Source organism: Tachyglossus aculeatus, chromosome 3 (assembly GCF_015852505.1).
Source record: "Tachyglossus aculeatus isolate mTacAcu1 chromosome 3, mTacAcu1.pri, whole genome shotgun sequence".
Classification (NCBI taxonomy): Eukaryota; Metazoa; Chordata; class Mammalia; order Monotremata; family Tachyglossidae; genus Tachyglossus; species Tachyglossus aculeatus.
In genome coordinates this window covers 20,362,912-20,387,090 of record NC_052068.1, presented here as the reverse complement: position 1 = coordinate 20,387,090, position 24,179 = coordinate 20,362,912, and the positions used below count along the sequence as shown (strand labels likewise).

At 49.5% G+C, this 24,179-nt stretch overlaps 1 protein-coding gene across 4 annotated transcripts in view; it reads right to left on the bottom strand.

Annotated features, from left to right (window-relative positions):
• Positions 1 to 377: 377 nt before the first annotated feature.
• The window catches only part of LCOR (ligand dependent nuclear receptor corepressor), a 223,237-nt gene continuing 199,435 nt past the window's right edge, over positions 378 to 24,179 (bottom strand). For all 4 annotated transcript variants that reach the window (XM_038743485.1, XM_038743487.1, XM_038743486.1 and 1 more), the window contains one exon: positions 378 to 6,387. In XM_038743485.1, coding sequence (XP_038599413.1) covers positions 2,043 to 6,387 — 4,345 coding nt within the window. In that variant the 3' untranslated portion in view covers positions 378 to 2,042. The remainder of the gene's footprint in view (positions 6,388 to 24,179) is intronic.

Sequence of the window (24,179 nt, the reverse complement as noted above, 5' to 3'; positions counted from 1 at the left end):
GATTTCACAATAAAAGATAGAAGAAAAACAGCTCACTCAAAATGCACTGCAGCTTACGTGCACTTTAATCTTGAACAAGGGTGGTCAAAATATACACTTGGAAATCTCAATATCTTAGGAAGCTCTTGGGCAGTAAAAAGCCCAGGGATTTTTTTAAAAAAGAATTTCCCCTCAGAATCATACCAAAAAGGGAAAGATCATTTGATCACTTCTTCATTTCACACCTCCAGTTTCAAGCTTTGGTATCTCTGAAATTCACACTACACAATATTCCACATGATTGCAGTACTTTAACTTCTTTCAACACCTCCGTAAAACTTCCTAGGAGTTAAGAGAAGGTCAGGTTTATCTTGATGGAATATACAATGTCCCAATAAAAAAAAATCCATGTGTGGGTTGATATACAACATTTTCAGTCATCTCTGATGGCAGGATTTTTATAAGAGTAAAGCGATGGCGAAAGCCATCAACTCAATCCTATTCTGATGGCAGAGGGAGGGAAAGGGAGCTCGAACAGGGTTTTAAACAAATTAATCTTCTTTTGCAGAGGCTCAAAATAAATGTATCTATCCTAGTGCAAGCGATATTAAAAGGACACAGTTAAAACCAACGCCACGCCTTCCAGAAGCTTAAAATCTGCATTCTGTTACCTCCCTGTCAACGCATGTGAAATACCACATTGCTGAACTACAGTGAAAACTGTTGAGCAGGGGGAGGGGGGGCATGCATAGCCAATAAGATTTTTCTTTTTTGGGTACGGCAGCAGAGTCTCTTGATGCTTTCCCCAGTAGAGAGCATTGCTTGACGTTTAAATAGCTCACAACTTTGTCTGTTTCCGAAACCCTGCAAGAGACCATCAGAGAGGCATCCTGCAATGGCTGAATAATGTCTACATTATGCCACTGGAATGGGTAAAAAATGTACTTTCAAAGTAGAACCGAGACCCGTTCATCGCGAGCAAGCCCGCCTGAGGATGGGCAAGCATACGCCATGTGCACACCCGCACGCACAGAGAGGCACACACACTTTCATTTCTTTGAGAGCTGAAATCAAATTTTGGCTTTGAATGCAGAAGTCCTCTACTCAAGAGCAGATGAAAATCGCCACTTCTGCCCTATCAACCAACACACACAAACGGAGGGGTGGAGAGGAGAAGGAAGGAGGGACCAGACTTTCCGAGACTTCCCCAGAGAGGGGACACGAAACCGCGGGGAGGTGAGAAAAATCTGATCCCACCCGGCAAAAAACCAAAGATGGAAACGGGGAGGGAAGAATCAACGAGGAAGGGTAGGGTGCCCGGACAGTGCCCGAGAGCCAGGCGGCAAGTACCGGCATCCAGACAGACAGCGATCCCTCACGCCAGCCTTACTTGGCTCTAAATAAACTGGGAACGACCGGGAAGGGATATGATACGAACAGACCTGACCCGCCTTGTAGAACAACCGCCTCTGCCAACAGCGAACCGAGTAGGGACAGATTCTCCCTGCCATACTGAGCGTAGAAAATGCTTTTGGTTTTGCGTTAAAATGTCACTCTGGGAGGGTTGGGGGACCGGGAAGGAGAAACGGCACATTAGAAGTTCCCAAGAGGAGGAAATGTTCACGTACAGATACCACTGGAAGGCTGCTGAAAAGCTACTTTATGTGCATATGATGGTGGTCGTTTCCGCTACAGTACAAGTGCTTGTGCATCAAGTATAAAATGCAAGCCTTTAATCACACAGATTAGCTTTTTCATGTATAAAAGGATAAATAAGGCACTGTACTTTTAACTAAAACTGCCTCGTTCCAAGTGTAAAACTCAAGGAACCTTCAGAATGTAATAACTTCCCTTTCTCACCTCCAGAGAGAGAAAGCGAGCGCTCGCTCCCCGGCGGAGACGGGTCTTCTGATGCCTCAAATCGTGGGGAGGGAGGGGTGTTCTGTTCTCCTTTAAACTGCGGATTTAAAGGCTTGCTACAGCTTAAAAAAGCAGCTTTAGTTAATGCAAAATAAAGGGTTACTACTATATAACAGTTTTACAGAGGGCTACCGCCCTTCCCGTCATTTCGTATCCAGCCGTCTCCGCTTGTTGTGTGAACAGTCAAGTTTTGCCCTCAGCTTCCGCTTTCTCTGGGCCCCGCTGCTCTCCTGGGTCTTCTTCCCCGAGCGAGCCTGAGACTTCCCGCCGCCGGCTCTCCGGTCGCTGGCTTTCTGGGACCTGTGAGGAGGCTCCCCCGCGGCCCCCTTCGGCTTGGGAGACTTGGGGAGCGGCTCTCGGGGGCTCGGCTTCTTGTTGGGGTTCTCCTTCCCTTTCCGGACCGGCGGCCCGCCTTTCCCCGGCGGCTTCTTCGAGCCTTTCTTCCCTTTCCTCTCTTTCGGAGATGCCTTTTTGGCCAGCTTGGTGATTTTCTCCAGGGCGGCCCGCTTCCTGGTCGTGGGGGCCTTGGAGGAGCCAACCGCACCCTTGGCTTTCTTTGTTTTCTTGGCAGGAAGTCTGTCCCGGGTGGAGGAGCCGGACTTCTCCTGGGGGTGGTTCTCCTCGCTCTTCTTCTTCTTGCCCGGCGGGAGGTCCGCTTTGGGAGGGGCCTCGGCCTGGGTCTTGCCCTTCCGGCCCCTGCCGCCGTCAGCCGGGCCGGACTTCAACGGGAAGACGTCCACGTTGACTTGCAGGGCGAGCTTGGGGGACATGAGCGGGTTAATGCACACGCTTTTCCGGCTCTGCTTCTGTTCCGGCGGGGGGTCGGGTGCGCTCTCGGCCTTCTTCTCCGCTCTCGCCAGGCGCTGCTGGGCTCGGAGCTTCCCTCTCAGGTTGGAGTACTTTCTCAGGATCCGAGAGCTGGCGGGGGACGGCAGGCTGGGAGGAGACGGGGAGCTCTCCGGCTCTTCGCCGCCATCCTCCGCGCTGGCTTCGGGGTGCGACCCCGGGGGGCCGGCGGGGGGCTCCTCCGGCGCCCCCTTCTCTGCATTCTCACGCAACCGGGCCCACAGCTTTTGATTCTTCCAGTTATTCCTCGCGGGAGTGGTCCCGGGAAATTTCTTTAAGTGTTTTTTCAAGCGCTCGGCCTGGAGCGAACTGGGGTAGGGGCCAGAAGGAGGGTACTTCTGGAGGGGGATCTTAATCGGGGGGACGTCTCCTGGCAGGCGGGTGTTCAGCTTCTTCACGATGACCAGCGACCGGGTTTCCGTCGTCTCTAAAAACCACCTGCAGATGTTGGACAATTTAAATGCCTTCATAAAGAGCATCTGGATGGGAGAGAGCTTCTGAACTTCCAGCAAGCCCCGACATTTCCTTGACCGCTTTTTGCTCTTCCAGATCTCTTTCAGCTTGTCGGATTTGTTCTTCGCCTTGGGGGTTGGCTGGGCCTCTTTCTCCAGCTGAATCCAGCCTTTCTGAACCCGCATGTACTGGGCATTGAAATCGGCAATGAGTTCTTGGTTCTCCTCTTCCGAACACCACTCCACGAACTTTGGTTTGTCGTCCACCGCCGGATCCCCCTCCTTCGGGCCCGAGGGGTTTTCCCTCTCGGGAGCACGCTCTTCCTTGGACGCTGAATTGACTTGCATAGCTTCCTTGTCCGAAGTCTTCTTTCTGGTGTCCACCCACGGGTCCACAGGATGGGTCCGCCGTAGGTTATAGGTGAGGGAGATGAGCCTCCTCGGCTTTGCCGATGACTTGGGCGACTCGGGGTGGCCTGGAAATGTGTCAGAACTAGAGAGGGTGTTGGAGACCTCATTTTCACCGTCCCCCTTCCTCCCGGAGTCTTCCAAAGCATCTGCCGCCTCATCGGTGGGTTTCTCTTCCTCCTGATCTATGGCCTCTCTCTGGGGACGACTCTCCGAGGGCAAATGGACTCTCCTCCCGTCGGCATGAGCCCGGACACAGATCTCAAGTCTCTCTCCCGGGGTGCTCTGGCCCACTGGGACAGCTGGACTGCTCCCTGCCACGGCTGCGTCTCCTCCCTCGACGTTTTCTCTCGCCAGCATATTTTTAGAGGTCTGCCTGGTGGTGACCCCGCCTTCTCCTCCTTCCTTCCCCTTGGGGGCCTTTTCCGGGTGACCGTCCCTGGGGCTGGGACTCCCAGCCTCCTTGAGAGCTGAGGGGTGGAAACAGTCCGTGGGGAAATGCACCGATGCCGCACTACCAAGGTAGACTTCTCGCTTAGGGCATTTGGCCCCGGGGCTCTTGGAGAGCTTAATCTGAAGGCAAGGGAGCTGGAGAGCCGTAGGGGAGTCCGACAGTTGGCTCCGAAGCCGACGGTCGGAAGCGACCAGGACCTTCCTACCTTTCTTTTTCTTCTTGTCTGGATTCCCTTCGGAAGACGCACTGCTCTGATCCGCTCCCTCCAGGTCTGGGGCCCGTTGGTCCTCACCTGGCCCTCCGGCCTCAGATTTCCTCAAGTCAGCCGCTGGCTTTCCTCCTCCAGCTTCCCGGAGACCTTTCTGAGGAAGCGTGCCCTTCTTTCGCTCGAGCCGGTCCGTCTCCTGCTCTAGAACGAGATCGACCGGGGTTCCTGTAGCCGTGCTCCGGCCTTCCCCCGCACTCTCCTCCCGTTTGGGGGATTCTGGGTGGGAGCTAACCGGGTCGCCCGGACGCACTTGACGCAATGGACTTTCTGAGCACCCGTCCCCCTCTCCATTCACGACAGGTTGAGCAGGGGAAGGCGGCCTGGCGTTGGGAGCCTCAGGGCGCTCGTCGAGAATGTTCTCAGAGGAAGGCTCCCGACGACCGTTCGCTCGTGGCGGAGCGGGAGCCTCAGTGGCCCCTGGATGCTCTAACGGCCGCGGTCCTGCCGCGTCAGAAGAGGGTCTGCTCGCCGGGGTTTTGGAGGCGCCGGGGCTACCTTTCGGCGCCTTCTCCACTGGCACGAGGGAGCGGAGGGCCGGTAGCGGCCCCGAAGCGGGCGCTTCTCTGGTCGCCTGGGAGCTGGTCCGGCACAGTTCAGCCTGGGCTCCAGCTGGACTTGCCGTAGCACGGGTCTCGGGCTCCTGAGGCTCTCGCCTAGGGGGAGAGCCTTGGAACACTTCCTTCTGGGAGACCCTCCCCTCCCCGCGCCCCTCGGGAGCGTCTTCCATGGCCTGTGCGCCTGAGGCGGGGCCGCCATCTGAAACACCCAGGGCCTGCCCGGGTGCTGCCGGGGAAGGATCAAGCGTCGGCCCGGAGCAGCTTCCCTTGTCCTCTGACCTCAGGCTCCTCGCCAACGTGCGGACCGTGGGCAGCTCGCAGCAATCGCCGTTGAAGAAATACCCTCGGGTGCTCTTCCTGGCCGTCTTCCGCGAAGAGAGTATTGCTCGCTGATTCTCAAAGTGGCACTCCGTGATGGGCTGGCTAATGTACACCACGTCACACTGGTTGTCGTAATCGTTGATTCTCAGGCCCGAGGCCCTCTTGCTTTTCCGAGCTGTCTTGATGGAGGCCGGCGTGGTCTTGGCCCGAGGATGGCCGTTGGAGGCTTTGTGGAGACCCATTCCCGGGCTGGGAGACAGCCAGCCGTCTTTGGAATGATCAAACTGGCCCCTGTCCCCAGAATGGAGATGGAAACCCGCCTTGTTCCTCCCCAGGGTGTGTAGATGATTTTCTAGCTTTGGCCTCGCGTCTTGTTCGTTCGTCTCTAGGTCCTGGTGCAGAGATGCTTTCGAGCTGCACTGTAAAGAGTTCTCCTTATCGGCAGTCCTGGGAGAATTCCCTAGAAACCCTGAGCCCCACGTCTCTTCGGGTAAAGCTTTGAAAGAGTTTTTCGGAGAGATCAGGCAACCCTCGCCATCCTCCCCGTTACTGACATAAGCGACGAAACCCTCCACTACCGTGGCGCTCTGTAGCTGGTCCTTGTCGTCCTCACATTTTTTAATATTAGCCTCTTGTTCGTGTCCAGAGGCTGGCCCTTCTGGACCCTTAGCGACATGATGGAAGTTGAATGAGGAAGAATTAGATGCCGTGAGGTATCCTTGAGTGGAACTCTCCTTTGGACTGCCAGAACTGGCCTTAGGAGTTGGAAGTTCAGAGGAATCTTTCTTGACGACAGTCCCGGGGTTTTCTCTTCTCTCTAAAGGTTTTGTTTCCGTCGGCTCCTTCTGGGCTGGCCCTGTGCTCTGGGGAGTGCCTGGAGGGCCTGACTGGTCTAAGAGTGAGTCTGTGGAAGCCAGGGGCTTCTCCTCGAAACAAGCGGTGCCCTGATCCTGATTCTCGGTGCGGAGCTGGCTGCAGCCGGAGCTGCAAGTAGACACGTCCATGGTTTCGGGGCCAGGGAGCTGTCGGCCTTCCGTGCCCGGCTGCGCTTCGGTGTACAGGTCGTTCAGGACGCGGATGAACTGCTTCTGGTGATGCGTGCACAGTCTCACCATAAACTTTTCCAGCGGCGACTTCGGCTGATGGTTGGAATCTATTGCTAGGGTCTCTGCTGAGTCCTCACTAGACAGACAGAGAGAAAAGCAATCAGTCGGGAGCAGGGCAGAGGAGCTCAGAAGTAAGATCCTGACTCAACCAGGACTGTTGGTTCTTTTACAGGGACTCCAGACTGCAAGCTCGTTGAGGGCAGGGGATGTGTTGGTTCGTTCATCCGTTTGATTTCTAGACTGTGAGCCCGCTGTTGGGTAGGGACCATCTCTTTATCTTGCCAATTTGTACTTGCCAAGCGCTTAGTACAGTGCTCTGCACACAGTAAGCGTTCAATAAATATGATTGAATGAATGAGTGAATGAATCATATTTCTTGAGGGCTTATTGTGTGCACAGCACTGTACTAAGTGCTTGGGAGAGCACACTGTAACAATCAACAGGCACATAATAATAATTATGGTACTTTGTTAAGTGCTCACTATGTGCCAAGCACTGTTCTAATCGCTGGGGTAGATACAAGTTAATTAGGTTGGACAGAGTCCTTTGTCCCACATGGAGCTCGCATTCTTAATGCCCATTTAACACGAGATAACTGAGGCTCAGAGCAGGGAAGTGACTTGCCCAGGGTCACACAGCAGACATGTGGCAGAGCTGGGATTAGAACTCAGGTCCTTCTGATTTCCAGGCCCATTCTCTATCCACTAAGCCACACTTCCCTGCCCACAATGAGCTTACAGTCTACAGGGGGACACAGACATTAATATAAATGACTAAATTACAGATACGGACATAAGCACTATGGGACGGGGGTGGGAGATGAATGACGGGAGTGGGTCAGGGTGATGCAGAAGGGAGAGGAAGAAGAGGAAAGGAGGGCTTAGTCAGGGAAGGCCTCTTGGAGGAGATGGGCCTTCAATAAGGATTTGAAGGGGGAGAACGGAAGTGTCTGTCGGATATGAGGAGAGAGGGCATTCCAGGCCAGAGGTAGGATGTGTCTGCCAATCCTGTTGCATTGGACTCTCCCAAGCGCTTAGTACAGTGCTCTGCACACAGTACATGCCCAGCATGGCTCAATGGAAAGAGCACGGGCTTTGGAGTCAGAGGTCATGGGTTCAAATCCTGCCTCCGCCAAATGTCAGCTGTGTGACTTTGGGCAAGTCACTTAACTTCTCTGTGCCTCAGCTACCTCATCTGTAAAATGGGGTTAAGACTGTGAGGCCCCCCGTGGGACAACCTGATCACCTTGTAACCTCCCCAGCGCTTAGAACAGTGTTTTGCACATAGTAAGCACTTAATAAATGCCATTATTATTATTATTATTATTATTAAAAAGTGCCATTGATGAAAGGGCGTCTACCTCCGTGGATCCCCAGAATTGATTCCTATTGGGAAGGGAGGTCAGCCACTATTAGGTGGGATTTCCTAAAACCCTTACCAGAACTTCTGTAGTGTATCTGAAACTTATTTTGAAGTCGGTCTCCCCCTCTGGACTGTCAGCTCCTTGTGGGCAGGGAACAGGCCTACCAACTCTGTTGTACTGTACTCTCCCAAGCATTTAGTACAGCGCTCTGCACACAGTATGTGCTCAATAAATACCACTGATTGGAATGGAGGATGATAATGACTCTGCACCTCACAAAGGGCCACCACGGGGAATGGGTTTTTGCCTCAGGCATACTTCCATGTAGCCCAAATACAGCTAAATAGAGCAGCCCGATTTCCCTACTCAGCCAATTTAACCACTAAATACGAATGGGAAACTGGTGGAACGATGGACTGAAATCTGACTAGAAATTTATCTGGACATTTACAGTAATAGCTTAAAACATATATTTTTCTCTCACGCCATTTTACCCTACCAGGTGCTTTTCCAATGCAGATGTCACAACACTTTTTTTTCCAGATAAAATGCAGATAAAGAGAGGTGAAAGATGTAAGCTTCCCCAGAAAGGCAGTGACATGGGTGGATTTGGAGTTTGGCATTAGAGAGCTAACTCCTAGGGTTTAGCTCCAACCACAAGGCCCCGGGAGCTGTAGCTACATTGGCTCGTTCGTCACCCCTGGAATTTAGGTCAGTATTGACTTTGGAAAATGACACGCCGACGTTTGAGGTTTCATGAGCTAACTTTCACAACTTTTAGAGTTTTCCCTTAGGGTGAAGACAGAGTGCGACCCCCTTCACTACACGGGGGACAAGTTCGCCACGTCTTTTGAGAAGGCTACTCACCGGTTAGCTCTCTGGCTCCTCGGGGACACTGCCCTACAAGCTGGATTTATTTAAGGCAGGCACGTTCAGTCCCGAGTTAATCTTGCCCGATGCGCCCAAAGCGGCAATGTGGTACGGCCTCGACCCCCCCAGCCAGGTTGGGTCCAAGCCCAGTTTGGAGATGTAATGATCCAGACCCCCTGGGTGGTGGTGACCGATGGAAACCAGACAAGGTACACTGCCAATCAATCAATCAATCATATTTATTGAGCGCTTACTATGTGCAGAGCACTGTACTAAGCGCTTGGGAAGTACAAATTGGCAACATAAGTACAAATTGGCAAAATAAATTGGCAACAAATTGCCAATCTGGGCAACCCCCACACTCTGTCTCAGGCACTGCCACTCTATCGGTGCTGGGACTGGGGCTTATCGCTGGCCAACCAACAACAGGCCTGAAAGCCAATAAATGCCACTGATTGATTGATGGATTGAAGCAGTGTGGACCAGTGGAAAGAGCCATAGGTTTCCACATGGAGGAAACAGCCGAGAGATTCAGTAGGGTCTTACCCATAGCTCATTTAACAATAATAATAATGATGGCATTTGTTAAGTGCTTACTATGTGCAAAGCACTGTTCTAAGCACTGGGGGGATACAAGGTGATCAGGTTGTCCCACCTGGGGCTCACAGTCTTAATCCCCATTTTACAGATGAGGTAACTGAGGCTCAGAGAAGTTAAGTGCCTTGCCCAGAGTCACACAGCAGACACGTGGCGGAACCGGGATTCAAACCCATGACCGCTGACTCCAAAGCCCATGCTCTTTCCACTGAGCCACGCTGCTTCTCATTTCGCCAAGGAAGAAGGCAGTAAATGGGGGCCCTCAAAGCCCTGACCCCATCTACCTCACAGATATTTTCTTTTTTATAGTATCGGTTAAGCCCTTACTATGTGCCAGGCACTGAACTAAGCACTGGCGTAGCTACAACATAATCGTGTAGGACACAGTCCCTGTCAATCAATCAATCAATCATATTTATTGAGCACTTACTGTGTGCAGAGCACTGTATTAAGCGCTTGGGAAGTACAAGTTGGCAACTTATAGAGACGGTCCCTACCCAACAGTGGGCTCACAGTCTAGAAGACTTGGGACCAGAAGTCCTGTCCCAAGAGGAGTCCCAGTCTTAATCCCCACTTTAAAGGTGAGATAACTGAGGCACAGAGAAGTTAAGTGACTTGCCCAAGGTCACTCACAGATACGTGGAGGGGCTGGGATTAATAATAATAATAATAATAATAATAATAATAATAACAATGGCATTTGTTCAGCACTTACTATGTGCAAAGTACTGTTCTAAGAGCTGGGGTAGTTACAAGCTGATCAGGTTGTCCCACGGGGTGCTCACAGTCTTAATCCCCATTTTACAGATGAGGTAACTGAGGCACAGGGAAGTGAAGTGACTTGCCCAAAGTCACACAGCTGACAAGTGGCGGAGCCGCAATTTGAACCCATGACCTCTGACTCTAAAGCCCGTGCTCTTTCCACTGAGCCACGCTGCTTCTCAATAATGGCATTTGTTAAGCGCTTACTAGGTGCCCGGACATCTGCATCCCCACCCGAGGACACCAAGGCCCCTGGGCTGGGCCCCCACCCCCGCATCATCACTACACTCACCCCTCGAAGCCACCTCCACTCTGTCCAAGTAGCCACCTGGGATCGTGGGTCATTGGGTCCCCCTGCTTCCATCCCCTCTCTGCCACTGCATAAGCGACCTTCTTTGAGGAGCCCCCCCACCTCCCCTTCCCGGTCCGGACCTGACTGATTCCCCCCCCTCCCCCGGGAAAAAGGCCCTTGTTATCACCAAGTTACTTTAACTTGAGGTTGTTACTTTAACAACATCCTCATTCGCACCTTGTCAACCCACCCATGCTATTTGGCTGTTCACTCCTCTCTCCAGGCATCTACACTCCTATGACAACCCCTTAACAATTCCGCCCTACTCCAGAAATGCCCTCCATAGGACTCCATCCTCCTCCACCATGGAGACATTTTTGCCAAGAGCCCCTGGACTCTCCTTGCCATTAACCTCTTTGATCTGATTTGACTGACCTATGGACAATTCATCCTTCTGCTTTAAGCATCATCTGCCTATTTTATGGTCGCTTCTGCATGTTAATTAACTGCTGTGATGTCATCATCTGCTTATTTTTTGCCATCACATATTGTTATCTGCTCTCTGTAACATCATCTGCTTATTTTATTATTGCCATAGCATGTTAATTAACTGCCCTCTGCGATGTCATCACCTACTTATTTTATTATTGCTACTGCATTATTGCTACTACGTTAGTCGTTAACCTCCCGCTATGCTGTCTTTTACCTTGCTGACCGCACCATGAACTATCAATTCCCCTGCTCCCAACTGCCCTTCCCATTTCTCACCTTCCCCTTCCCCTCTCCCACCCAGCTTTTTCCCTCCCTTCCCCCCACCCTCCCTCCACAGGATCCCTCTGTACCAGCGCCAACCCTCAACTCCTCCCTTCCAACCCCCTCCCTCCTCTCCTCCCCACCCCACCTCATCCCAGTTCTCCTTTCCCATCGCCACCCCCCCTTCCCACTCTCCCCGCCCAGGCCCCCGCCAACTCATCCCAATCCAAACCCTCTCCACCCCTCGCACCCTTCCCCCTCCCTCCCCTCCCTCCACAGCTGCTGCCAAGTGTGGCCTTTGGAACCCCTCACTCCATTATAGGTAAGCTCCCTTTCATCCTGGACCTATTCTTTTCCAGCTCTCTACTCCTCCTCACCCTAACAAACATGGCTCTCTCTGGATGACACAGTCTCTTCTGCTGCTCTCTCCATTGGAGGCCTCTTCTTCTCCCACTCCCCCAGACTCACCGGGAAAGGAGGAGGTGGTTTCCTTCTCGCTCCCCAATGTCGCTTTCGCGCTATCCCTCCTCCCTCTTCTTTCGCCTCTATGAGTCCCTCCAGATTCTTGTAGCCGTCATCTACTGCCCCCCCCCTCCACCCCATCTCCAACTTCTTCAGTGATTTTGACTCTTTTCTCACCTTCCTTCTCTCCTTTTCCATGCCCACTCTGATCCTCAGAGACTTCAACATCCACATGGATGTCCCTGGTGACTTCTCTGCCGCCCGCCTTCTATCTCTCCTTGACGCTGCCAACCTCCTGTTCCACCCCACCTCGCCCACTCACCAACTTGGTCACACCCTCGACCTCATCATCTTCTACCGCTGCACTATCTCCACCCTCATCAACTGTGAAATCCCTCTCTCTGATCATAACCTTCTCACCTGCCTCCTCACTTACACTCCTCTCCCATGCAAATCTATATCACTACCTCACAGAGACCTCCACTCTCTCGACCCCATCCATCTTCCTGAGCGTCTCACACCCCACCTCGCCTCCCTTTCATCTCTACCCAATCTTGATGACCAGATTACTGCGCTCAATTCTACCCTTTCTATTCAACTCGCTCGCTCCCCTTTCCCTTTGCCGCTCTCGTACCACTAACCCACAGCCCTGGATCACTGCCACTGTCCGCCTCCTTCGCTCTTATGCTGGAGCTGCCGAACGCTGCTGGTGAAAGTCTAAACACCATGCAAACCTCGTTCACTTCAAGTTTATCCTTTCCTGTCTTAACTCAGCCCTCTCCTCTGCCAGACAAAACTATTTCTCCTCCCTCATTGACACCCATGCCCATCATCCCTGTCAGCTCTTCCGTACATTTAACTCCCTTCTCAGGACCCCGGTTCCGCCCCCTCCTCCTTCCCTCACCCCCAACGAATTGGCCTCCTACTTCATTGACAAAATTAAATCCATCAGGTCCCACCTCCCCAAAGTCACTTCCCCCCCCCTTCTCCAACCCCCCGGCTCTCAACACTCTCTGCTACTCTCCCATTCTTCCCAGCAGTATCCTCAGAGGAGCTCTCATCCCTCCTCTCAAGTGCTACTCCAGCCACCTGTGCTTCTGACCCCATTCCCTCTCATCTCATGAAATCTCTCGCTCCATCCCTTCTCCCCTCCTTAACTTCCATCTTCAACCTCTCACTCTCCACTGGTTCCTTCCCCTCTGCCTTCAAACATGCCCATGTCTCTCCCATCCTAAAAAAACCCTCTCTTGACCCCACCTCACCTTCTAGTTATCGCCCCATATCCCTCCTACCTTTCCTTTCCAAACTCCTTGAACGAGTTGTCTACACGGGCTGCCTCGAATTCCTCAACAACAACACTCTCCTCGACCCCCTCCAGTCTGGCTTCCGTCCCCTACATTCCACGGAAACTGCCCTCTCAAAGGTCACCAATGACCTCCTGCTTCCCAAATCCACTGGCTCCTAGTCTATCCTAATCCTCCTCGACCTCTCAGCTGCCTTCGACACTGTGGACCACCCCCTTCTCCTCAACACGCTATCCAACCTTGGCTTCACAGACTCCGTCCTCTCCCGGTTCTCCTCTTATCTCTCCGGTCGTTCACTCTCAGTCTCTTTTGCAGGCTCCTCCTCCCCCTCCCATCCCCTTACTGTGGGGGTTCCCCAAGGTTCAGTGCTTGGTCCCCTTCTGTTCTCGATCTACACGCACTCCCTTGGTGACCTCATTCGCTCCCACGGCTTCAACTATCATCTCTATGCTGCTGACACCCAGATCTACATCTCGGCCCCTGTTCTCTCCCCCTCTCTCCAGGCTCGCATCTCCTCCTGCCTTCAGGACATCTCCATCTGGATGTCTGCCCGACACCTAAAACTCAACATGTCCAAGACTGAACTCCTTGTCTTCCCTCCCAAACCCTGCCCTCTCCCTGACTTTCCCATCTCTGTTGACGGCACTACCATCCATCCCGTCTCACAAGCCCGCAACCTTGGTGTCATCCTCAACTCCACTCTCTCGTTCACCCCTCACATCCAAGCCGTCACCAAAACCTGCCGGTCTCAGCTCCGCAACTTTGCCAAGATCCGCCCTTTCCTCTCCATCCACACCGCTACCCTTCTCGTTCAAGCTCTCATCCTATCCCGTCTGGACTACTGCATCACAGCCTTCTCTCTGATCTCCCATCCTCGTGTCTCTCCCCACTTCAATCCATACTTCATGCTGCTGCCTGGATTGTCTTTGTCCAGAAACGCTCTGGGCATGTTACTCCCCTCCTCAAAAATCTCTGGTGGCTACCAATCAATTTGCGCATCAGGCAGAAACTCCTCACCCTGGGCTTCAAGGCTGTCCATCAGCTCGCCCCCTCCTACCTCACCTCCCTTCTGTCCTTCTCCAGCCCAGCCCGCACCCTCCGCTCCTCCGCCACTAATCTGCTCACCATACCTCGTTCTCGCCTGTCCCGCCATCGACCCCCAGCCCACGTCATCCCCCGGGTCTAGAATGCCCATCCGCCAAGTTAGCTCTCTTCCTCCCTTCAAGGCCCTACTGAGAACTCACCTCCTCCAGGAGGCCTTCCCAGACTGAGCCCCTTCCTTCCTCTCCCCCTCGTCCCCCTCTCCATCCCCCCATCTTACCTCCTTCCCTTCCACACTAAACCTGTATATATGCATATATATTTGTACATATTTGTTACTCTATTTATTTATTTATTTATTTTACTTGTACATATCTATTCTATTCATTTTATTTTGTTAGTATGTTTGGTTTTGTTCTCCGTCTCTCTGTTTTAGACTGTGAGCCCACTGTTGGGTAGGGACTGTCTCTATATGTTGCCAACTTGTACTTCCCGAGCGCTTAGTACAGTGCTCTGCACACAGTAAGCGCTCAATAAGTACGATTGATGATGATGATGATTATTATCATTATCCTTGCCCACAAGGAGCTTATAGACTACAGGTGGAGACAGACAATAAAATACATTACAGATAGAGGAAATAGCAGAGTATAAGAATATGGACATAAGTGCTAGCGTGAGGGACCTACATTTTGGCAGCACAGGGGATTGGGAAGTTGAACAGCAACGATTCCCTCCTCCTCAGAAAATGTGTCAAGCGCCAACTTTTGAACTTCAACTATCATCTTCAGAGTTCTGAACAAGAGAAAAGCATCCAAAACGGTAACCCAGAAACAGTAACCCAGAATTACTTTGGTCCCCTAGACTGTAAGCTCCTTGTGGGCGAGAGTTGTGCCAATCAACTTTACTATATTGCCCCAAGCGCGTAGTACAGTCCTCTGCACAAGGTAAGCGCTCAATAAATACCATCGATAGCTTCTATCATTATTCAACGGAGGGCCTGAAAACCACCCCGTATTATTTCAGCTTTGAGACCTACACTGACCACAGCCCGATGCATTCCAAATTTTCACTTGGGATGCAGGTAATGTATCACTAGGGAATAATAATAATAATAATAATAATAATAATAATAATAATAATAATAGTATTTGTGCCAAGCACTGTTCTAAGCACTGGGGTACAAAGTCATCAGGTTGGACACAGTCCCTGTCCCACAAGGGGCTCACGGTCTTAATGGATAGCATCCAGACTCAACATAAAGCCCTTGGGGAATGACGTCCCTTCATTCATTCATTCATTCCATCGTATTTATTGAGCGCTTACTGTGTGCAGAGCACTGTACTAAGCGCTTGGGAAGTCCAAGTTGGCAACATATAGAGACGGTCCCTACCCAACGGCGGGCTCACAGTCTAGAAGGGGAAGACAGACAGGAAAACAAAACATATTAACAAAATAAAATAAATAGAATAGTAAATATGTACTATCAGCATCAGCGTGTAGTCCGGGAACCTTTTGCCACAAATGGCAGCATTCAATAATTGTAGCATTTGTTAAGCGCTTACTAATTGCCAGGCACTGTACTAAGTGCTGAGGTGGATACAAGAAAATCAGGTTGGACACAGTCCCCGTTTTGTTTTTTTTTAATGGCATTTATTAAGCGCTTACTATATGCAGAGCACTGTTCTAAGCACTGGGGAATTTACAAGGTGATCAGGTTGTCCCACGTGGGGCTCACAGTCTTCATCCTCATTTTACAGATGAGGGAACTGAGGCCCAGAGAAGTTAAGTGACTTGCCCAAAGTCACACAGTTGACAAGTGGTGGAGCCGGGATTTGAACCCATGACCTCTGACTCCAAAGCCCGGGCTTTTTCCACTGAGCCACGCTGCTTCTCTATGTGGGGCTCACCGTCTCAATCCCCATCTTACAGATGAAGTCACTGAGGCCTAGAGAAGTGAAATGACTTGCCCCAGGTCACAAAGCAGACAAGTAGCGGAGCTGGAATTAGAACTCATGACCTTCTGACTCCGAGGCCTATGCCCTATTCATCCCTTCCCCACAGCACCTGTATATATGTATATATGTTTGTACACATTTATTACTCTATTTATTTATTTATTTATTTATTTATTTATTTATTTATTTTACTTGTACATATCTATTCTATTTATTTTATTTTGTTATTATGCTTGGTTCTGTCCTCTGTCTCCCCCTTTTAGACTGTGAGCCCACTGTTGGGTAGGGACTGTCTCTATATGTTGCCAACTTGGACTTCCCAAGCGCTTAGTACAGTGCTCTGCACACAGTAAGCGCTCAATAAATACGATTGATTGATTGATTGATTGATTGAAGGGGAAGACGTCAGTGATCAGGTGACAAATTCATAGGTGGCAAAGAACCTTAGAGGAATTACTGTGCTCTGCCAACTTGCCCACAGAAGAATTGATCTGAGATATTAACTGCTTTCGTGGCATCGACTCATTCTGCGGGATCAGTTTGTGGAGCAGCGTGACCAAGTGGGGAGAGCACGGGCCTGGGAGCTCGGGGTTCTAATCCTGACTTTGCCATTTGTCAGCTGTGTGATCCTGGCCCTCGCCTATCTCACTGCAGACCCCTAGCCTACACCCTGCCTCTGGCCGGGAATGGCCTCTGTCTCCCCCTTCTAGACTGTGAGCCAACTGTTGGGTAGGGACCGTCTCTATATGTTGCCAACTTGTACTTCCCAAGCGCTTAGTACAGTGCTCTGCACACAGTAAGCGCTCAATAAATACGATTGATGATGATGATGACCTCCGTCTCCCCCTTTTAGACTGTGAGCCCACTGTTGGGTAGGGACTGTCTCTATATGTTGCCAACTTGTACTTCCCAAGTGCTTAGTACAGTGCTCTGCACACTGTAAGCGCTCAATAAATACGACTGATTGATTGATTGATTGACCTCTCGCCTCAAATCTGACAAATACTCTCTGCCCTTCAAAGCCTTATTGAAGGCATATGGCCTCTAAGAGGCCTTCACAGACTAAACTTCCCCTTTCCTCTTCTCCCACTCCCTTCTGTAAAGCCCTGACTTGCTCCCTTTATTCTCCCCCCACCCCCAAAGCACTTATGTACATATCTGTAATTAATTTTTTTGTATTGATGTCTTTCTCCCCCTGCCCACCCCTGCCCCCCAGACTGTAACCTCATTAGGGGCAGGGAATACGTCTGTTTATTGTTATCCCACATGGGGATCACAGTCTTAATCCCCATTTTACAGATGAGGTAACTGAGGCACAGAGAAGTTGTCACTTGCCCAAAGTCACACAGCTGATAAGTGTGTATCAGCTTTAATTCCATTTATTCTGACGACTTGACACCTGTCCACATGTTTTGTTTTGTTGTCTTTCTCCCCCTTCTACACTGTGAGCCCGTTGTTGGGTAGGGACTGTCTCTATATGTCGCCAACTTGTACTCCCCAAGCGCTTAGTACAGTGCTCTGCATATAGCCAGCTCTCGATAATTGAATGAATGAAAGTCATTTAACTTCTCTGTGCCTCAGTTACCTCATCTGTAAGCAGTGTGGCTTAGTGGAAAGAGCACGGGCTTGGGAATCAGAGATCGTGGGTTCTTATCCCAGCTCCACCACTTTTATTCATTCATTCATTCAATCATATTTATTGAGTGCTTACTGTGTGCAGAGCACTGTACTAAGCGCTTGGGAAGTACAAGTTGGCGAAATCTAGAGACGGTCCCTACCCAACAACGGGCTCACAGTCTAGAAGGGGGAGACAGACAACAAAACAAAACATGTGGACAACTGTCAAGTCGTCAGAATAAATAGAATTAAAGCTGATACACACTTATCAGCTGTGTGACTTTGGGCAAGTGACAACTTCTCTGTGCCTCGGTTACCTCATCTGTAAAATGGGGATTAAGACTGTGATCCCCATGTGGGACAACCTCATTACCTTGTATCTACCCCAGTGCTTAGAACAGTGCTTGGCACATAGTTAAGTGCTTAACAAATACCATCATTATGATTGTTATTATTATTAAAGTGGGGAATTAAGACTCTAAGCCCTCTGTGGGATAGGGACTGTGTCCAATTTGATTATCTTGTCTCTACCCCAGTGCTTAGTTCAGTGCCTGGCATGCAGTAAGGGCTAACAAATATTTAGACTGTGAGCCCACTGCTGGGTAGGGATTGTATATGGTGCCAACTTGTACTTCCCAAGTGCTTAGTCCAGTGCTCTGCACACAGTAAGTGCTCAATAAATACGATTGATTGATTGATTGATCTTTTAAAAAAACACACTCATGGCTATAAACTCAGAGCTCAACAAATACACTCATCCCTCAGTGACTAGGGAGAAATCCAGGCTGACAAGCTAGCTGCCCACTTAATCCTCTGTGTAATTAGGAAACACAACAGGGGAAGGCAAAGAGATACTGAGAAGACATCAAACAAGCTAAAGCTAACAAACAGACAAAAGTCTGGAGGGTAATTTTCTGTGAACCAGCATTTGCTAAGCCCTGTATACACTCGGTGATAAGACCACAGACTATCAATACCTCATTTGAACAACCCTGGAGTCTATTTTCAACGGGGATAGAGAGCTAAACCTGTTTTCAAATTCTGCTACCTAGGAAGCAGCCTGACATAACTGATGTGCCAATGGACTACAGGGAAGATGATTATAATAATAATGATAATAACAGAGAAGCAGCGTGGCTCAGTGGAAAGAGCATGGGCTTGGGAGCCAGAGGTCATGGGTTCAAATCCCAGCTCCGCCACTTGTCAGCTGTGTGTGACCTTGGGCAAGTCACTTCTCTGAGCCTCAGTTCCCTCATCTGTAAAATGGGGATTAAGACCGTGAGTCCCAAGTGGGACAAACTGATCATCTTTTATCCTCCTTAGCGCTTAGAACAGTGATTTGCACATTGTAAGTGCTTAACAAATGCCATTGTTATTATAAAACTGTAGTATTTGTTATGGGCTTACTATGTGCATTGCACTTAATCGCTGGGGTGGATGTGAGCAAATTGGGTTGGACACAGTCCCTGTCCCTTTTGGGGCTCACTGTCTAATTCCCTTTTACAGATGAGGTCACTGAAGCCCAGAGAAGTGAAGTGATTTGCCCTAGGGCACACAGCAGACAAGTGGTGGAGGCAGCATTAGAACCCAGGTCCCTCTGACTCCCAAGCTCTTGCTCTTTCTACAAGGCCGCGCTGCTTTTCTTTGTCAAGAAGGCTAGTGTGACAGGGAGAAGTCAGGTTGAAGGGGGGGAAAGGGGACAACTCACTCAGTGTGAAAAGGCTTGAGTTGCTTTTCAGCCATGCTGATAGGGCTGTACTGAGTGCCTGACCCGACTGTCATAATAATAATAATAATGATGGCATTTGTTAAGCGCTTACTATGTGCAAAGCACTGTTCTAAGCGCTGGACTGTTCTAAGCGCTGGCCAGTACAGTGCTTGATACATAGTAAGCACTTCTTAACAAATTCCCTAACAAACACCCTACGCTGTCAGTCGTCAGTCAGTCATAATGATTGAGTTTTGACTGTGTACAGAGCACTGTACTAAGTGCTTGGGAGAGTACAATACAACAATAAACAGACACATTCCCTGCCCACGATGAGCTTCAGCATGGCTTAGTGGCAAGACCGTGAGCCCGTTGTTGGGTAGGGACCGTCTCTATATGTTGCCGACTTGTCCTTCCCAAGTGCTTAGTACAGTGCTCTGCACAGAGTAAGCGCTCAATAAATACTTTTGAAGGAATGAAGAACACGGTCTTGAGAATCAGAGGACGTGGGTTCTAATCCCGGCTCCGCCACTTGTCTGCTGTGTGACCTTGGGCAATTCACTTCATTTCTCTGGGCCTCAGTTACCTCACCTGCAAAATGGGGATTAAGACTGTGAGCCCCATGCGGGACAACTCGATTACCTTGTATCTACCCCAGCACTTAGAACAGTGCTTGGCACACAGTAAGCACTTAAAAAACACCATAACAATAATTGAGGTGGGGGGGGCGGGAGAGGGTGGAGGGGAGAGCTAGACATTGATATAAATTTATATTATTGCCTGAGGTCACACAGCAGACAAGTGACAGCACCAAATTAGAACCCAGGTTTTGATTTTCTTTTTTTTCAGTATATATTAAGCACTTATTATGTATCAGGCACTGTACCAAGCGCTGGTGTAGGCACCAATTTATCAGCTTGGACACAGTTCACAGCCTACATGGGGCTCAGTCTTAATCCCATTTTACAGATGAGGCAACTGAGACACAAAGAAGTGATTTGCCCAAGATTACACTCTACTTGGATGTCCTCCTGCCACCTAAAACTCAATATGTCCAAGACTGAACTCCTCATCTTCCCTCCCAAACCCTGCCCTCTCCCTGACTTTCCCGTCACTGTAGACGGCACTACCATCCTTCCCGTCTCACAAGCCCACAACCTTGGTGTCATCCTCAACTCCGCTCCCTCGTTCATCCCACACTTCCAATCCGTCACCAAAACCTGCCGGTCTCACTTCCGCAACATCACCAAGATCCGCCCTTTCCTCTCCATCCAAACCGCTGCCTTGCCGGTTCATTCTCTCATCCTATCCCGAATGGATTACTGCATCAGCCTCCTTTCTGGTCTCCCATTCTCTAGTCTGTCCCCACTTCAGTCTATACCTCACTCTACTGCCTGGATTATCTTTCTACAGAAACGCTCTGGGCATGACACTCCCCCTCCTCAAAAATCTCCAATGGTTGCCTATCAACCTCCGTATCAAACAAAAACTCCTCACTATTGGCTTCAAAACTCTCCATCACCTTATCCCTTCTTACCTCACCTCCCTTCTGTCCTTCTCCAGCCCAGCCCGCACCCTCCGCTCCTCTGCCACTAACCTCCTCACCGTGCCTCGTTCTCGCCTGTCTCACCGTAGACCCCCGGCCCACGTCCTATCTCTGGCCTGGAACGCCCGCCCTCCTCAAATCTGCCAAACAATCACTCATCTCCCCCTTCAAAGCCCTACTGAAGGCTCACCTCCTCCAAAAGGCCTTCCATCATCATCATCAATCATATTTATTGAGCGCTTACTGTGTGCAGAGCACTGTACTAAGCGCTTGGGAAGTACAAATTGGCAACATATAGAGACAGTCCCTACCCAACAGTGGGCTCACAGTCTAAAAGGGGGAGACAGAGAACAAAACCAAACATACTAACAAAATAAAATAAACAGAATAGATATGTACAAGCAAAATAAATAAATAAATAGAGTAATAAATATGTACAAACATATATACATATATACAGGTGCTGTGGATACTTCCCAGACTAAGCCCCCATTTTCCTCAGCTGCCTGGTTTTGCTGTCTCCCCCCCTTCTAGACTGTGAGCCCGGTGTGGGCAGGGATTGTCTCTATTGCTGAACTGTACTTTCCAAGCACTAAGTACAGTGCTCAGCACACAGTAAGTGCTCAATAAATACGATTGATTGAATGAATGAACGACATAGCAAGCAACTGGCAGGGCCGGAACCGTCTCCGTTGGATTTCCTAGGTGGGAGCTGTTTGGGTTGGGGTTGTGGTGGAGACTGTGTCTGCAAAACTGAATATTTCCGTGTACCTTTTCAGCAGCAAACCCTCTTGTGCCCTCTCTGGCTCATGTGCCATTGCTTGGGGCTACAAATCAATCAATCAATCAATCAATCAATCAATCATATTTATTGAGTGCTTACTATGTGCAGAGCACTGTACTAAGCGCTTGGGAAGTACAAATTGGCAACATATAGAGACAGTACCTACCCAACATTGGGCTCAAATCTTTCCACTGTAACAATCCTTGGGGTCTTCTACAGGAAACCCGGTATGCTCTGGGGTCAGAGAGCAGAATCTCTGTATTTTCACTCCCTCAGCAGCTCCTCCTGTTGTAGAAGCTGTTGTGTTGTTTATTACTCTATTTATTTATTTTACTTGTACATATCTATTCTATTTATTTTGTTAGTATGTTTGGTTTTGTTCTCTGTCTCCCCCTTTTAGACTGTGAGCCCACTGCTGGGTAGGGACTGTCTCTATATGTTGCCAATTTGTACTTCCCAAGCGCTTAGTACAGTGCTCTGCACATAGTAAGCGCTCAATAAATACGATTGATGATGATGATGATGATGATAGAAGCAGCGTTCATTCATTCAGTCGTACTTACTAAGCGCTTACTGTGTGCAGAGCACTGTACGAAGCGCACGAGAAGCAGCATGGAATAGCGGATAGAGCACGGCCCATGAGTGAGATGGACATGGGTTCTAATCCCACCTTTGCCACTTGTCTGCTGTGTGACCTTGGGCAAGTCACTCCGCTCCTCTGTGCCTCAGTTACCTCAACTGTAAAATGGGGATTGAGATTGTAAGCTCTAAGTGGGACAGGGGCTATGTGCAACCCGATTTGCCTGTATCCACCCCAGTGCTTAGTACAGTCCCTGACACTTTTAGACTGTGAGCCCGTTGTTGGGTAGGGATTGTCTCTATCTGTTGCCAAATTGTACTTTCCAAGCGCTCAGTACAGTGTTCTGCACACAGTAAGTGCTCAATAAATACGATTGAATGAATGAATGGGTAAGCACTTAAATACCACAACTATTATTATTATTATCCTTGTCAAGTTTCCATCCAGGAAATAATAATAATAATAAATGGCAACTGTTAAGTACTTACTATGTTCCAGGCAGTGTACTAAGCATTGGGATATATACAAGAAAATCGGGTCAGACACAGTTCCTGTCCCACATAGGGCTCAAAGTCTTCACCCCCATTTTACAGATAAGAGAACTGAGGCACAGAGAAGTGAAGTGACTTGCCTATGGTCGCACAGCAGACAAGTGCAGATTTTTGTACAGATTTATTACTCTATTTTACTTGTATTACTTGTATATATTTATTCTATTTATTTTATTTTGCTAATATGTTTTGTTGTCTGTCTCCCCCTTCTAGACTGTGAGCCTGTTGTTGGGTAGGGACTGGCTCTATATGTTGCCAACTTGTACTTTCCAAGTGCTTAGTACAGTGCTCTGCACACAGTAAGCGCTCAATAAATAAGATTGAATGAATGAATGAACGAAAGTGGCGGAGCTGGGATTAGAACCCAGGCCCTCTGACTCCCGGGCACGTGCTCATTCCGCTAGGTCATGGTATTTCTCTTTGTGGACATTCACTCCGAAGGACAAAGGTTCCCGCTTTTTCCGCAAGGCCATGCTGCTTTTGGGCTCCTATAAAGCCAAATTAGAATATGCGCTGGCATGTGTATCTGAAAGCAAGATTAAATTAGATGAAGAATTTATTGTTTAGACTGTGAGCCCACTGTTGGGTAGGGACTGCCTCTATATGTTGCCAACTTGTACTTCCCAAGCGCTTAGTACAGTGCTCTGCACACAGTAAGCGCTCAATAAATACGATTGATTGATTCTTTAAGGTTCACGGGGGGCATCTGAATTTTTAGCCCTTATGTATTTTCTACATAAGGTACATGGAGAAGCAGTGGAGCTTAGTGGACACAGCACGGGCCTGAGGCCCCGTGTTCTAATTCTGGCTCTGCCACATGTCTGCTCTGTGACCTTGGCAAAGCCCCTTCACTTTTCTGTGCCTCAGTTACTTTATGGGGATAGGAGTGTGAGCCCCATGTGGGACAGGGACTGCACCCGACCTGATTAACTTGTATCTACCCCAGTGCTTAGAACAGTGCTTGGTTCTAAGCTGGAGAAGCGGCGTGACTCAGTGGAAAGAGTATGGGCTTTGGAGTCAGAGGTCAGGGGTTCAAATCCCGGCTCTCCCAGTTGTCATCTGTGTGACTTTGGGCAAGTCACTTAACTTCTCTGTGCCTCAGTTCCCTCATCTGTAAAATGGGAATTAAGACTGTGGAGCCCCCCCATGGGACAACCTGATCACCTTGTAACCTCCCCAGCACTTAGAACAGTGCATTACACATAGTAAGCGCTTGATAAATGCCATCATTATTATTTACATAGTAAGCACTTAACAAATACCATTATTATTATTATTATTAGCACAAATTCTCAGCACTTCTGTGTCTATTCAGTTGTTCATTCAATTATTTATTTTGATTATTCTTAGTTGCACATTCTTTTGTCTCTCTCCCCCTTTACAGAGTGTTGGAGAGTGTTGCCTTGTCTGTGTTCTACTTTCCCAAACGCTTAGTACAATGCACTCTACCTAGCTGGTCTGTCTGCTGTGTGACCTTGGGCAAGTCACTTAACTTCTCTGTGCCTCAGTTCCCTCATCTGTAAAATGGGAATTAAGACTGTGGAGCCCCCCATGGCACAACCTGATCACCTTGTAACCTCCCCAGCACTTAGAACAGTGCATTACACATAGTAAGCGCTTAATAAATACCATCATTATTATTTACATAGTAAGTACTTAACAAATACCATTATTATTATT